Source organism: Nanorana parkeri, unplaced genomic scaffold (assembly GCF_000935625.1).
Source record: "Nanorana parkeri isolate BGI_ZX_2015 unplaced genomic scaffold, ASM93562v1 scaffold1544, whole genome shotgun sequence".
Classification (NCBI taxonomy): Eukaryota; Metazoa; Chordata; class Amphibia; order Anura; family Dicroglossidae; genus Nanorana; species Nanorana parkeri.
This window is the reverse complement of record NW_017307812.1, coordinates 274,378-286,983: the sequence shown is the minus strand read 5'-3', so window position 1 is coordinate 286,983 and position 12,606 is coordinate 274,378. Positions and strand designations below refer to the sequence as shown.

General features: G+C 43.4%; 1 protein-coding gene across 1 annotated transcript in view; it reads left to right on the top strand.

Annotated features, from left to right (window-relative positions):
* The first annotated feature begins 1,125 nt into the window (after positions 1 to 1,125).
* LOC108798725 (protein FAM179B-like) overlaps positions 1,126 to 12,606 on the top strand; it is a 31,420-nt gene continuing 19,939 nt past the window's right edge. Inside the window, exons 1-2 of the mRNA XM_018570504.1 lie at positions 1,126 to 2,358; positions 8,609 to 8,700. Coding sequence (XP_018426006.1) covers positions 1,126 to 2,358; positions 8,609 to 8,700 — 1,325 coding nt within the window. The remainder of the gene's footprint in view (positions 2,359 to 8,608; positions 8,701 to 12,606) is intronic.

The following is a 12,606-nucleotide window of genomic DNA, read 5'->3' as shown; positions in this document are numbered from 1 at the left end:
ATGCCTCTGAGATCATTAAAGGGAATGTTTCACTAAATTGCTTAACAGTTATTTTTCAAAATGAAAAAAGATTTTTGCTTTAACTAGGAAGGCTACGTCATCAGCGCTTTCCAGGGAGATCTCACGGGGCAAAGCTTTTTTGTTTTGTTCAATAAATTAGTGGGATGACATGTGCCTGATCTCACGCATGTGCCTATGTCACACTCCACATATACACTCCACATATATATAGCTGTTTGCCTGGAGTTCAGCTTTAAGCATAGCATTTCAGATGCTTCTCAAATGCCTGCTATAAACTGGCACTCCTAGTGAACTAGCCACAAATCTGGGTGACTCAAAATGATCACATGCTGAAAACATACATTCACAGTAAAAAAAAAAAATGCTTGTCAAAATTATAAGATCGAGAAGAAATATTGGCTGACGTATACAAATCTCTTCTTCCCACCTCCCATTAACCTCCTCATTGGCCAGTAAGGTTGCCTATCATATTAAGGGTCCAACATGAAGGCCACATGGACTGAAGGAGGTGAGGGCAAGCTAACATTTACAGGAAAGAATAAAGATTTGCATTTTACTTCTACTGCTTGTACCTTATGGCCTTTTGATCAATATGACATATTTAAGGCTTCCTATGGTAAATGTGTTGAAATATTAAAAGCATGGATCTTCTCAGGAGCCATCCTTTAAAGTCCGGTACAGTCAGCAACATTGTGAGTATTTTTATAGCTTATGTCCTATATTTGTTGTATTAACACTTTTTTTTTTGTTTTTTGCAGGTATCACATCTCCGTGACTCAGTGAAGAAGAAACATTGGCTACCATTCTTGGAAATCTTATTAACTTGATGAATTGGTGTTTTACGAGACAATGGCTACCTAAAGCAAGCCGGATTATGTTTATGGGAAAATCAGAACATATTATTGCATAGTTTCTTGTGCAAAATGATTTTATTTGCAGCTGGTTTTATTGTTCAAGTTAATATTTACAGCTGGATGAAATTACGAGGTAGCCCTTTAGGGCCACCTCAACACCTGGCTTTGTCGTCATGTAGCCTGTGAAGTTCTTTTGATTGCTAAAGGAAACAAATAGTCTACCATAGGTGGATACAGCTGTGGCAAAGATATGGAGGTCCATGTTACCCGTGTGGCGCCCTTTGCCAGTAATGGAGATATTGCTCCGTTACAGACTGGTTCTGCAAGGAGAAGGTCATATACACAAGAGAGCTCCTACAGTGATATATCAAGTGAGTCGTCTACACGACGGACCAGTTCTCAAGTTAGGCCGCGTTCACATGGTCACAAAAACTTGTCGGTTAAAACGGGACACACTCAAGATCATCCATACATTCCTCTGAGTGACAGCAATCTCAGGTGGGGTGTCATTCCTCAAGAGCTGCAGTCGAGACTCCTTGACTTGAAAGACTACAAGTCTAGGACCCATGCCATCGAGGAACTCAAATATCTCATCCAAGACTTTAATTTTAGTTCTGTCTCCCATTCCGATGTGGTTGGCTTTATTAGCTTCTTGTGCACGCTGCTTGACGACAGCAACTTTACCGTCGTCTTAGTCACATTGGATGTTTTGAACTGCTTTGTCTTAAATCTTGGCCAAGGTGTCAAAGAATTTCTCAAACCAGTTATAGCCTCAACGGTCAAACTCCTTGGAGATGGCAAGATCACCGTTAAACAGGAGTACATGAAAATATACATGAGACTGATGAAAGTGGTTGGACCATACAAAGTATTAACTGTCTTGCTTGAAAATCTGAAGCACAAGAACTCTAGAATAAGGGAAGAAGTAGTAAATATTTGTATTGTATCCCTACTAACCTATCCCAGTGAAGATTTCAATTTGCCATTTTTAGCTTGTGAAATTGCTCCGTGTTTGATAGATAGTAAGAGGCGAGTCCGCCATGCAGCTTTGGAGGCCTTTGCTGTATTGGCTGCGTCTATGGGTCCAGGAAAAATTAGTCTGCTCAAAGCGGTTGATGAAGTTGAGCTTCAAGAAAATGGTGAAGGACTAATGAACGCTGTGCAAGCCAGGCTGGCACGGAAGACTCTTCCAAGGATTTCCCCACAAGGTTTGGTAGAGTACGCTCTTCCATTCCCATCCTCAGCTCAAATCCGAGGAACTTATCATTTGCCCGGAGCTGACACCGACTGGCTCTTGACGGGAAACCAAGTTCAAAGTGGACATTATCAAAGCGGTGATCACAGCAGTAGAGGGATTGTCCCTCACATTGATCCCTTAGCTCGTAGAATGTTGAGTGCTGGCAAAGGAAAAAATAAGTTCCCATGGGAAAATCAGTGCCCTGGAGTCACAGATGTATTTACAGGAACTCACACTACGGATCAGGTACATTTTTGTGTGTTTATGTTGAGTTAATGTTTTCTCCCTGTTGGTTTAATTCATTTGTAGTATATCACGCAGCACCTTCCCGAGAGTGGCATGTGCCAATTAATAGTTTGATCTTAAAGAACATGGAAACCTATTATATTGAAAGCTAGTGATGAAATGTGGAGTATCAGAAATGTTTACAAATTCTTTAAGTTTGAAGATCGTATGAGTTTTAAGGCCCAGTCGCATCTTTCTGTACAACTTAATAGACCAAATCAGGGTTTAACCTCTTGCCGTCCGCCCGTAGTAAAAAAACGGACGGACGGCACTGCAGCATCTGCGGGTTGCCGTCTCCAGACGGCAATTTTTTTCTGCTCGCGCGCGCCCCCTAGCGGGCACGCACGGGCAGAAAAGACCCGCTAAATGCACACACCCGTTACCGGGTGTTTCACATATAGGCGATCGGCGGGTCCATAGCCCGCCGATCGCCTATATGTGCTCGTTCGCGGCACCCCCCCTCCGGTCGGCGCTTCCGGTTTCCCCCCCGACCCCTCACCTTGATTCCCGGGATCCGCTGCCCCATCTTGGATCCCGGGACCGGCTCCGAGGGCGTCAGGAGGAGGAGGACGGGAGATCAGCTCCTTGCTGATCCCCGTCCGGGCTGTGAATGCAGAAGTGATGTGTGTTACATCACTTCCGCATTCACCTGTCAGTCATCTGGAGAGAGAAGAAGCTGATAAAGCAGATCTCTGCTTTATCAGCTTCTTTTGGGGTCCATAGGTGATATTAGGGGTCCTAGAGACCCCTAATATCTCCATAAAGAGGACCTGTCAGTGTGCCTTTGCTATTATATAGGGGGTTGTTATCCCCCTATATAATAGCAATAACAATAAGTGCAAAAAAAAAAATATAAATAAAAAAAAAGAAAAGTAACACATAAAAAAATAAAATAAAATAAAAGCCACATATAAAAAAAGGGGAAAAAACCCCCCCAAAATGTTTAACTCCCCCACCCCCACGTTTACGCGCCTATAAACGTAAATACGCGTCCGGTGCCCCAGCGCGCAAAAATTACAATTGCGCTACACATGTTACATATCGCCGCGAACGTCGCAGTGAGAGCAATCATTTTAGGGCCATCAATCACTGATAACACTAAACTGATGAGCGGTAACAGCTTTTAAAGCGTCGCCTAGGGCCAATTTTGGGTATTATCGTTTTTTGAGGTTTCGCGCGCGCACGCAATTTTAAGGCTTGACATGTTTAGTGTCTTTTTACCCGACGTGACCCCATCTTTTATATTTTACCAAAAAATTGGGTAATAATAAATGTTTTATCATTTAATATAGGGGAAACTGTTTTTTTTTTTAAATTTCGGTAATTTTTCCTTAATATAGTAAAAAAATAAAACCCCCAGTGGTGAATAAATACCACCAAAAGAAAGCTCTATCTGTCCCCAAAAAAGGGTATAAAATTTATTTCAGTACAGCGCTGCATGACGGAATAAATGTCAGTCAAAGTACCGCAGCGCTGAATACTGAAAAATGGCCTGGATGGGAAGGGGGTTTAACACCGCGGATGTCAACTGGTTAAGCAAATGTTGGGCCACATAAACTGTTGTCTGTGGAAACTTTTTTTTTTTTAATGCACCAAATAATAGTCCAATCTGAAGGGTCTAAAAAGAAAGTTGTGACTAGTGCATGTCACGAGCTAGGAACCGATGGCACGGTGGATGCTAATTCCGGGACTTGCAGAACAATCTGCGTCACTGGTCACAAGAACTGTAGGGCCACTTGAGTCTCTAGACGCAGAGAGGGCGGGACAGGGTGACTGCACATGGATGCAGATGTGAAAGAGGCTCAGAATCTAAGAAGTGCCTGGTCTTCTCCAGAGCCCCTGAAGGTGGGGATGTTGTGATGCAGGATAGCTTCCAGGTTGTGGCCCTCCTACACACCCGTGCAGACTAGCTAACAAAACTATGGGAAGCAGGACACAGTGGCAAGGGACAGTGCATTACACAGGACAAACACGAAAAAATGGGAACAATCTGCACCAGAACATCAAAAGGGTCTACAGGGAATCCGAGCGGGACAACATAGCGGGCAAAGCACATAGGCTGGAGAAACTGGATTACTAAGATGCACTGGGACACAGTAGAGAGACGTATATTGGAGCAGAGTAGACGCAGCAAGAGGATGCAGGTGAATGGGGAAGAGCAAACACAGGGGAGCAGGGGTGTGTGAACAAGAAACAGAACAGGGAATCAAGAAGTAAAGATGAACACACAGCACACAGGAAATGCAACAGAGGGACACCGGGAAAAACCAAAGGATCACATTAGGAACAACGCATTAATCTAGAACAACAGAGCAGAATAAAGGAAACCGCAATTAGCTACTGGGAACATGGGGTCCGGCTGTTATTGTGGAGACCCGTTGCTCGAACACTTAGCAACAGGTGCTCCATAACACCTAGGTGGAGAGCTGATTGGCAGGAATCCGAGCACTTCGGACAGAAAGCAAAACCCGGTGCTGGATCAGAGAACAGGAAAGCGTGACAGCGCACCAATTGTAAAGACGATCACAAGTGCAACTTTTCGCACAAAATGCCAATGGTTCAGAAAATTAGTTGGGCGCAATAGATGTGTGCAGTAGTGGATCAATGCATACTTGCTGTCTGGCTAGGATGGTGATTCAAGGCCATTAGCAGTTTTTGCATCACCCACCCTATTCATACTAAAAATCAATGTCTGAAATGCATTTTTTTAAAGGGGGTTTGTAAACCTTATTTATGATCTTTGCTTATTTGGTCCCTTTCATTTAATTAAATATACCATTAAAAGCAGGGGTGGACAAATTAATATGCGATTCAGGAGCCAGTCTGTCAAGTCCAGGAGCCTGCAGGATTTCTTTAGGAGCAAGTACCGTTGACAACAAATAGAGAGACCCTGATAAGTTAGGAGCTAGCTGTACTTTGTGTAGAGCATTGGTGACCTGGCTCCTAAAATTTGTCCATCTCTGCATTAAACGTGCTTTGTTATATCTGTTCAATCAGTGCCAAAAATACCTGGTGTGCCTTCTAGAAAGCTGATAACTTCCTGTGCTGACTGTTACATTGTTCCCAGCTTTCTCTGTGGATTGCCTAAGGGCCCATTCACACCAATTGTGGTGTGTTCCAGAGCAGAAGCTGCTGGTATGCACAGCAATCGCACACAAAACTTCCCCCTTCGTTCTGGGGTGGGAGGGGGCGTCGTAGTGCATTGAAGTCAATGGCACGCCCACCCGCAGCTGTGCACCACGGTGGCGGTGCCATTGATTTCAATGCAATGCCACACCCCCCCCCCTTGCCCCTAGAACGAAGGGGGGCGTTTTGTGATCGATTTCTGTGCGTTCCAGCAGCTGCCGCTCTGGAACGCACTGCAATTGGTGTGAGTGGGCTCTAATACCCCCCCACATGTTCAGAGGAGAGGTGGAAGGTTTCTCTAGTCCTGTCCTAGAGTGACTACACTGCTCCTCCATAGGCTGGCCATACTTCTATAGAAGTCAGACGTTGAGACCAGGATTTAACAAGTGCTATTAAAAAAATTATTAATAATTAATAAAACATTCAGTGAAGGGGTGTATCTCAAAATACTCAATGTGAATCAGTTGCGTGAACAAATATAATCTTTTTTTTCTTCATTATTTTTTCCTCGTTTTTTGGATTTTCGTTGGACACATTATTGCACTGCATTTTCACTGTCGAAGTGTCTTACATTTATGGATTTCTAAAGACTATATAAAAAAACTATAAAAAAAACTACAAAAGATTTGGACTATTCACAAATACATCGAGAAAAGTTTAATTTTGTTTTATTTTATCTAAGTGGTACACATTGTTTGTCCATTCACTGTTTATTAACAAGAATCACTTACACATGATACATATATTCACAGCCTATCACATGTTATTAGATAGATTTATACATTGTCTGTTTTGATATTTTATGAACTTTATTTGTTCACGCAACTGATTCACATTGAGTATTTTGAGATACACCCCTTCACTGAATGTTTTATTAATTATTAATAATTTTTTTAATAGCACTTGTTAAATCCTGGTCTCAACGTCTGAGTTCTTATATTCACATCTGAAGGACGGCTAGCGCTGTACGTTTTGAAATAACACATCCTAATAGGGGCTGAGTGCCTTTTGTTCAGCAGCTTCCCTTACCCTTCCAGAACAATTTTAAAATTTTTTTAATTTGTTAATTTTTTAATTTTCTATTTTACCTACTTTTATACATATTTGATTATTTTTTCCATTAGCGCAAGTTCTTTGCAATTACTATATACTTCTATAGAAGTCTACCAGATTCCTCCATCCACGCTAAACAGTGCCGACACGGCTGTCAAAATACCCCATCAGTGACTACAGCTGATTAGATGTGCTCACTAATACAGCCAGGAAGGTTACACCCTGTCCTTTGACAAGAGTCAATCGAAAAGTCAATTTTGTCTAGCCAAGTGGGCCACCAAGGCCACCCACAGCTCGAATTTAGGCTGATTTAATAGGAGTCATCAAACATTGAAGCAGTTGTATGGCCAGCTTTAGATACAGTATGGTGAATGAGCATTCTTGTATTAGGACCAAAAGTATGTTACATTTAGGATCATAAAGTAAAGGAAATAAAGTCTAATAACAGAAAACTAATGCAGCCACCCACATATAAGGACTGGTAAGCTGAAATAAATGTCATTTTTGTTCTTTGGATCAGGTAAGCTTTAACTATTAAGGCAGATTGTTTGTTTTTGCCTCGGATCGATAAAAATGTTTCTATAGACAGTTCTCCTGTATGTCATTATATCATATTGCTGAGGGAGGACTGCCTGCTATACCTTCTGTATAATTCAGCTTTAAATATATCCCAGGATCCCCATAATGTAATTTGCTGCCTGATGATAGTGGTTACCGGATCCCCTGCACCGTCAATCTATGCCTATGAAGTAATGTCACACTAGCATTATGCAGCTAAATTTAGTCTCTGCCTTTATTGCTCCATCTCTGTTTATTCTGAGAAGCAAAACGCTCCAGCAGTCTTGTTAAATGCTTGGAACCCAAAATCAGCCTGTTTTTATAATGAGAAGAGAAATGAGGCAATAAAAACTCTGGATTTGTTTATGAACACTGCAAGAATGTAGTAGCATTCTCTATTTCTATATCAACCAATCGGATAGCAGCCATCATGTAATGCAATGTTTCTCTTCTTTATTGACCTATGTACCCATTTGTAAAAGCACACATTTACCAAGTACCCCCTAGTACAGGGGTAGGAACACTTCAGCCCTTCAGCTGTGGTGAAACTGCAAATCCCGTCATGCCTGTGGCTGTCAGTCTTGCAATGCCGAATGGGACTTGTAGTTCCATGCGGAGGGCTGGAGTTTGCCTACCCCTGCCCTAGTATGTATGTCTGAGCGGATTTATTGCCTGTAACCCCTTAAAATCTAAACGTGAAGCAGCAAAATCGTTAGAAACAAAGCAACAAACTTCAGTGACCTCAAAGAGAGGCTGTCACCAAACCATACATTTAAACAACAATCTTTCCCGCAGGATTATAATTGCATTTAATGTATGTTAGACATGTTCTTTACCTGTAAAGGTCTCCTTTGTGTAGACATCCAAAAGTCCTGAGACTTCAGCTGGGTGCCACCATCTTGTATGGGATGTCTGAAGCCCCAACAGACTCATTGCGCTAGGTGAGAGGCTCCTCAGCCTCCCCCTTGCACAGCACTGTCAGTTCCTGCACCAAGCAGCCATTTAATATATGCTGCCCGGTATAAAGTGTCAGTTTGAGGTTGGGTGGGTTGAGGGTATGGCTGCAAGGGAGCTCCATCCATACGTGCATTGCTTACAGCTGCCTTGCATGTCCTGTAGATGTCACATTCTGGCTCCCGGCACCTATACAGGGAGTGCAAGGGAGCGGTACAAGCAATACACATATGGACGGAGCTCCGTCATAGCACAGCAGCCCACACTGGACCCCAGGCTGAGGATCCACTCCAGTTCTCATAAGGTAGGGAGACTGGGTGGATTTAAAAAAAGAAAAAGAACATTTTTTGGAGTGTGTATGTGAGATTGTGGTGTCTGTCAGTGTTCTGGAGGCCCCGTCCACACCCGTGCGATTATTGCACTGTACCACACAATTGCACCTACCGCACATTCTAATGTGGGAGGTGCGTTGCATTGACATTCATTTGAATGTCACCCCAAATGCACCTCCCGGCTACAGTTTGATTGCCTGCACCAGAATGGACGGTACCGCAAGGCCGTGCATTCCAGTGCAGTGCAACTTGGGTTGCGGCTTAAGGACCAAGGACAAATGTGGGTCCTTAGGTTACACAGGTCGAGAAACACTGCTCTAAAGTATTCCCGCTTTGCGCCTCCTGTGGACGATGAGGGGAGGAGCAGTGGAGCTAGACCAGTACAGGCACTCCCAGAAGATGAGAGGGCTATGACATGGAAGGAGGGAACTGTGCTAGAGAATTGATTCTTCTGGTATAATCAAATACCAACAACTAACAAGGTTATAGGCACATTATATGTCCATAAAAAACAATTTATAGAAAAGAAAAACACTGCAAGAATTTTAAAATACTTGATTTTTCTGTGTGTTAACCTGCAATTGTTTGAAGATTTTTAGTAGGGATGCACCGATACCGATACTAGTATCGGTGCCGATACCAAGTATTTGGGTGAGTACTCGTACTCGCCCAAATGCTCCGATACCTAGCACGAGTACTTCCTGTATCAGAAAGCCGGGCAGCGCATCATTACACGCTGCCCGGTTTCCTGATTGGCCAGGAAACAACTCCATGCTCTCTCGTCACTTGTGATGAGAGAGCATGGAGCCGACTTCCCGGCCAATCAGGAAGCTGGGTAGCGTGCAATGATGCGCTGCCCGGCTTCCCGATTGGTCAGGAAGCTAGCAAATTCGGCAGCCGGGCGCCGTGTAATGATGCTGCGCCCGGCATTCTGATTGGCTGGGAAGCCGGCGTCATGCTCCCTCGTCATCTCATGAATCATAATATTAAGAAAGTGACCTTAAAGCGTTGGTTTGTATTGCTTTAGAAAAAATGTGACCTGTCCCTTTAAGAAAAAGTATCGGTAATTGGTATCTGCGAGTACTTGATCAAAAGTATCGGTACTCGTACTCGGTCTTAAAAAAGTGGTATCGGTGCATCCCTAATTTTTAGTAACCCCTGCAGTGGGGCTATCCCCTGCCTTGCAAGGGTTAGGTGCTTGTTTTAATCTAGGTAGGAAAAGATATACATGTTAAACTCACCTGATCCTCTGATCTGGCTTGCTGTTAGTCTGGTCCTTCCAGCCTGCCCAGTTTTGATTAGGGATGCACCGATAGAGTACTTGTACTCGCCCAAATGCTCCGATACCTTCCCCAATAACGGAACTTCCGGTCCGACGAAGATTTCCTCTGACCGGCAGTGCCGCAAGGGAACATGGAGCCAGCTTCCCCTGCAATCCGGAAGCGGGGCAGCGATTAATGACCCGGTTTCCCAGCCAAACAACATGGAGTCGGCTTCCCTGGTCGTAGTGACATCATCAGTGTGCTAGAGTGTAGAGAGCAGAGCTGTGGGAGGGACCCAGCAGACCCCACCCATTACAGGATGCCTGCAGAAAACTACAGGAGGAGGTGGAGACAAGACCAGTCACCCTGTACAAGGAGAGAGATCTGCAGTGAGCGGCCTTTGTTACAGGAAGCTCCAAGTCTCGCACTGGATTACTGCACAGATCTGGAAGAAATACATGACGCTCACCAAGATTCACGGAAGAACACACGGCTCTTGTATTTAGATGATTTTTGCTTATCCCTGAGTACAACGTTAATACTGCATGCAAAAAAACTCTCTCCAGCTAGACTTTTATTTTTTAAAGGAATTATGAATGCACATGTGCTGGTTTGTATAAACTGTTGTAATGTGGACTGTTTAACATATAATGCTCATTTTGAATTAAAATGCCAATGGGATATCTTGCATAAACACTTCCATAAGAGTGTGTTCTGAAAAGTACTTCTGTCCCAAAACCGGTAGCACACCTTACCGGAGCACCCATCGATGATTGCGGATGCTTGCAATGACCACGGATGGCACCGTCTTCGATAGAGTAATGTAGAAAGATGTCACCAGCACGACACAGATGCATATGACCGTGCAAATCCATTTATTGATGCTAACGAATACTCAAGAGCTGAAAAGTACTTCAACACGTGATACACACAGCTGTATTTATAATAATTAGAATTAGGGATGCACCGATACTTTTCAGCTACCAGTGCCGATACTTGCCATTTTCATGAGAACTACCAGGGTTGCAGCTCGGACCTGGCTCTGGCGCTCCACCCCTGTCCTGAAATCATTAAGCCCGTAACAAACTGCACGCAAAGCCGTGCAGAGCGAAGCAAAGCTCTCCGGCACGGAGCTTTGCATGCAGTGTGTGAGCTGAGTGCAGTCAGATGATTGACTGCACCTTCAGCCAATCTGCTCGTGCGTAAAAACCAACCAGATGTCGCATGCTGACACGCGGGTTTGTAATTTTTCATCTCGGCACGCTCAGCTACGCAAACCCTCGCAATCTGACGTGCCAAGGAGAAAATTACATAACACACTGCTCGTAAAGGCAGTACTTGTATCTGTGAGTACTTGGGCAAGTATCAGTACTCGTACTCGCAAAACTGGTATCAGTGTATCCCTTTATATATGTTTATAAAAATAAAATCATACATTAAAACAGAGATGTACAAATTCCAGGAGCTCCGTATGCTCCTTACACATGACAGCTGCCTCCTAACTTTTGAATTGTTCTCTAGTCTAGCTCGAAAAGTATCTGTACTTGTACCGAGTACGATACTTGGCATCAGTGCATCTCTAATTAGAATTGTGTAGAGAAATGCCTCCACAATATAATCTTTCACTGCTGCTCACAGCCCAGCTATAGATGGTTTACTTCATGAAGAAGTCTGTAATTTAACATATGATCTTATCCAGGAGTGGACAAATTGTTTGCAATTCGGGAACCAGTCTGTTCAGTCCAAGAGCAAGGACCATTCACAACGACTAGAGAAAACCTCAAATGTTGGGTGCCAGCTGTAAGTTATAAGAACAGTAGAAAGGCATCATGGCACACTCACAAATCTATATATATCTATATATCTATATATATATATATATATATATAGTGTGTATGTATGTGTATATATATACACACTGTACATAACATTTAATTTTTTTATTTTTTTTTCTACTGCATTAATTTGGTGTTTTTTTTCTATATGTACCTAAAATCTTGAAATAAAGAATTGTATTCCCATTGGAACTGATGACAAATAAATACAGTCTATTTCTGGAGAGCTTACTGTACTTTGCAATGTGTGGAGGAAGAGCTTTTCAGTTCCTTTTGGTCCATCTCACCGTAAGCCGTCAAGTTATCCGAGTGCTCCAGAATGTAAAATAAGCGTGCTAGAATTGTCACTGTCACATAGTAACCAGGCCAAATTTGTTGGATTTGTTTGTGTATTTTTCCTGTAGACAGAGAAGTCTCTTTAGAAGTCAGGATTTCTATCTGGCCTCCTGTCACTTATTTGTTTGACGCATAAGTTAAATATTATTTCTGTCCAGAGTAGGAGAAGCCTGCAATGTTTTTATTGTCTGCCCTTCGTTTACTTGCTGCATGAATAGTGAAGGTGTGATGTTGCCAAGAGACTAATAATAAGAACTTGTTCACTCTCTGCCATTGCCAAGATGTTTTATTTCACTTCTATTCTAGCTTTAGTATAATGAAGTTTGACCGGAATAATTAATTGATTTTACTACATTCTAGCAGGTTTGGCTTGGTACTCAATACTCGTGATTATCTAATTGCCGTTGCATGCTTTAGGCCCCATTCACACGGGAATCGTCCGGCACGTACACTGCACCTGCCCGGGAAGGACAGGTGCTGTGTGTGATTAGTACGCAGCCTTCTCTATGGGAGTACGTGGCCATACGCCGCTCTACGCTCACGCGCCCTGCACGTCTGTGTGGGTGCGGGTGAGCGTACTCGTACGCTGACAGGATGGATCCTGTCTGCAGCCGAGCCAGGAAACACGCACCCGCACGGACCTGCACTTGAGGTGAGCATAGGGGGGCGTATGGCCACGTAGTCCCATAGAGAAGGACGGGGGCTACTTACTAATCACACGCAGCACCTGTCCTTCCTGGGAGCTGCCTGATA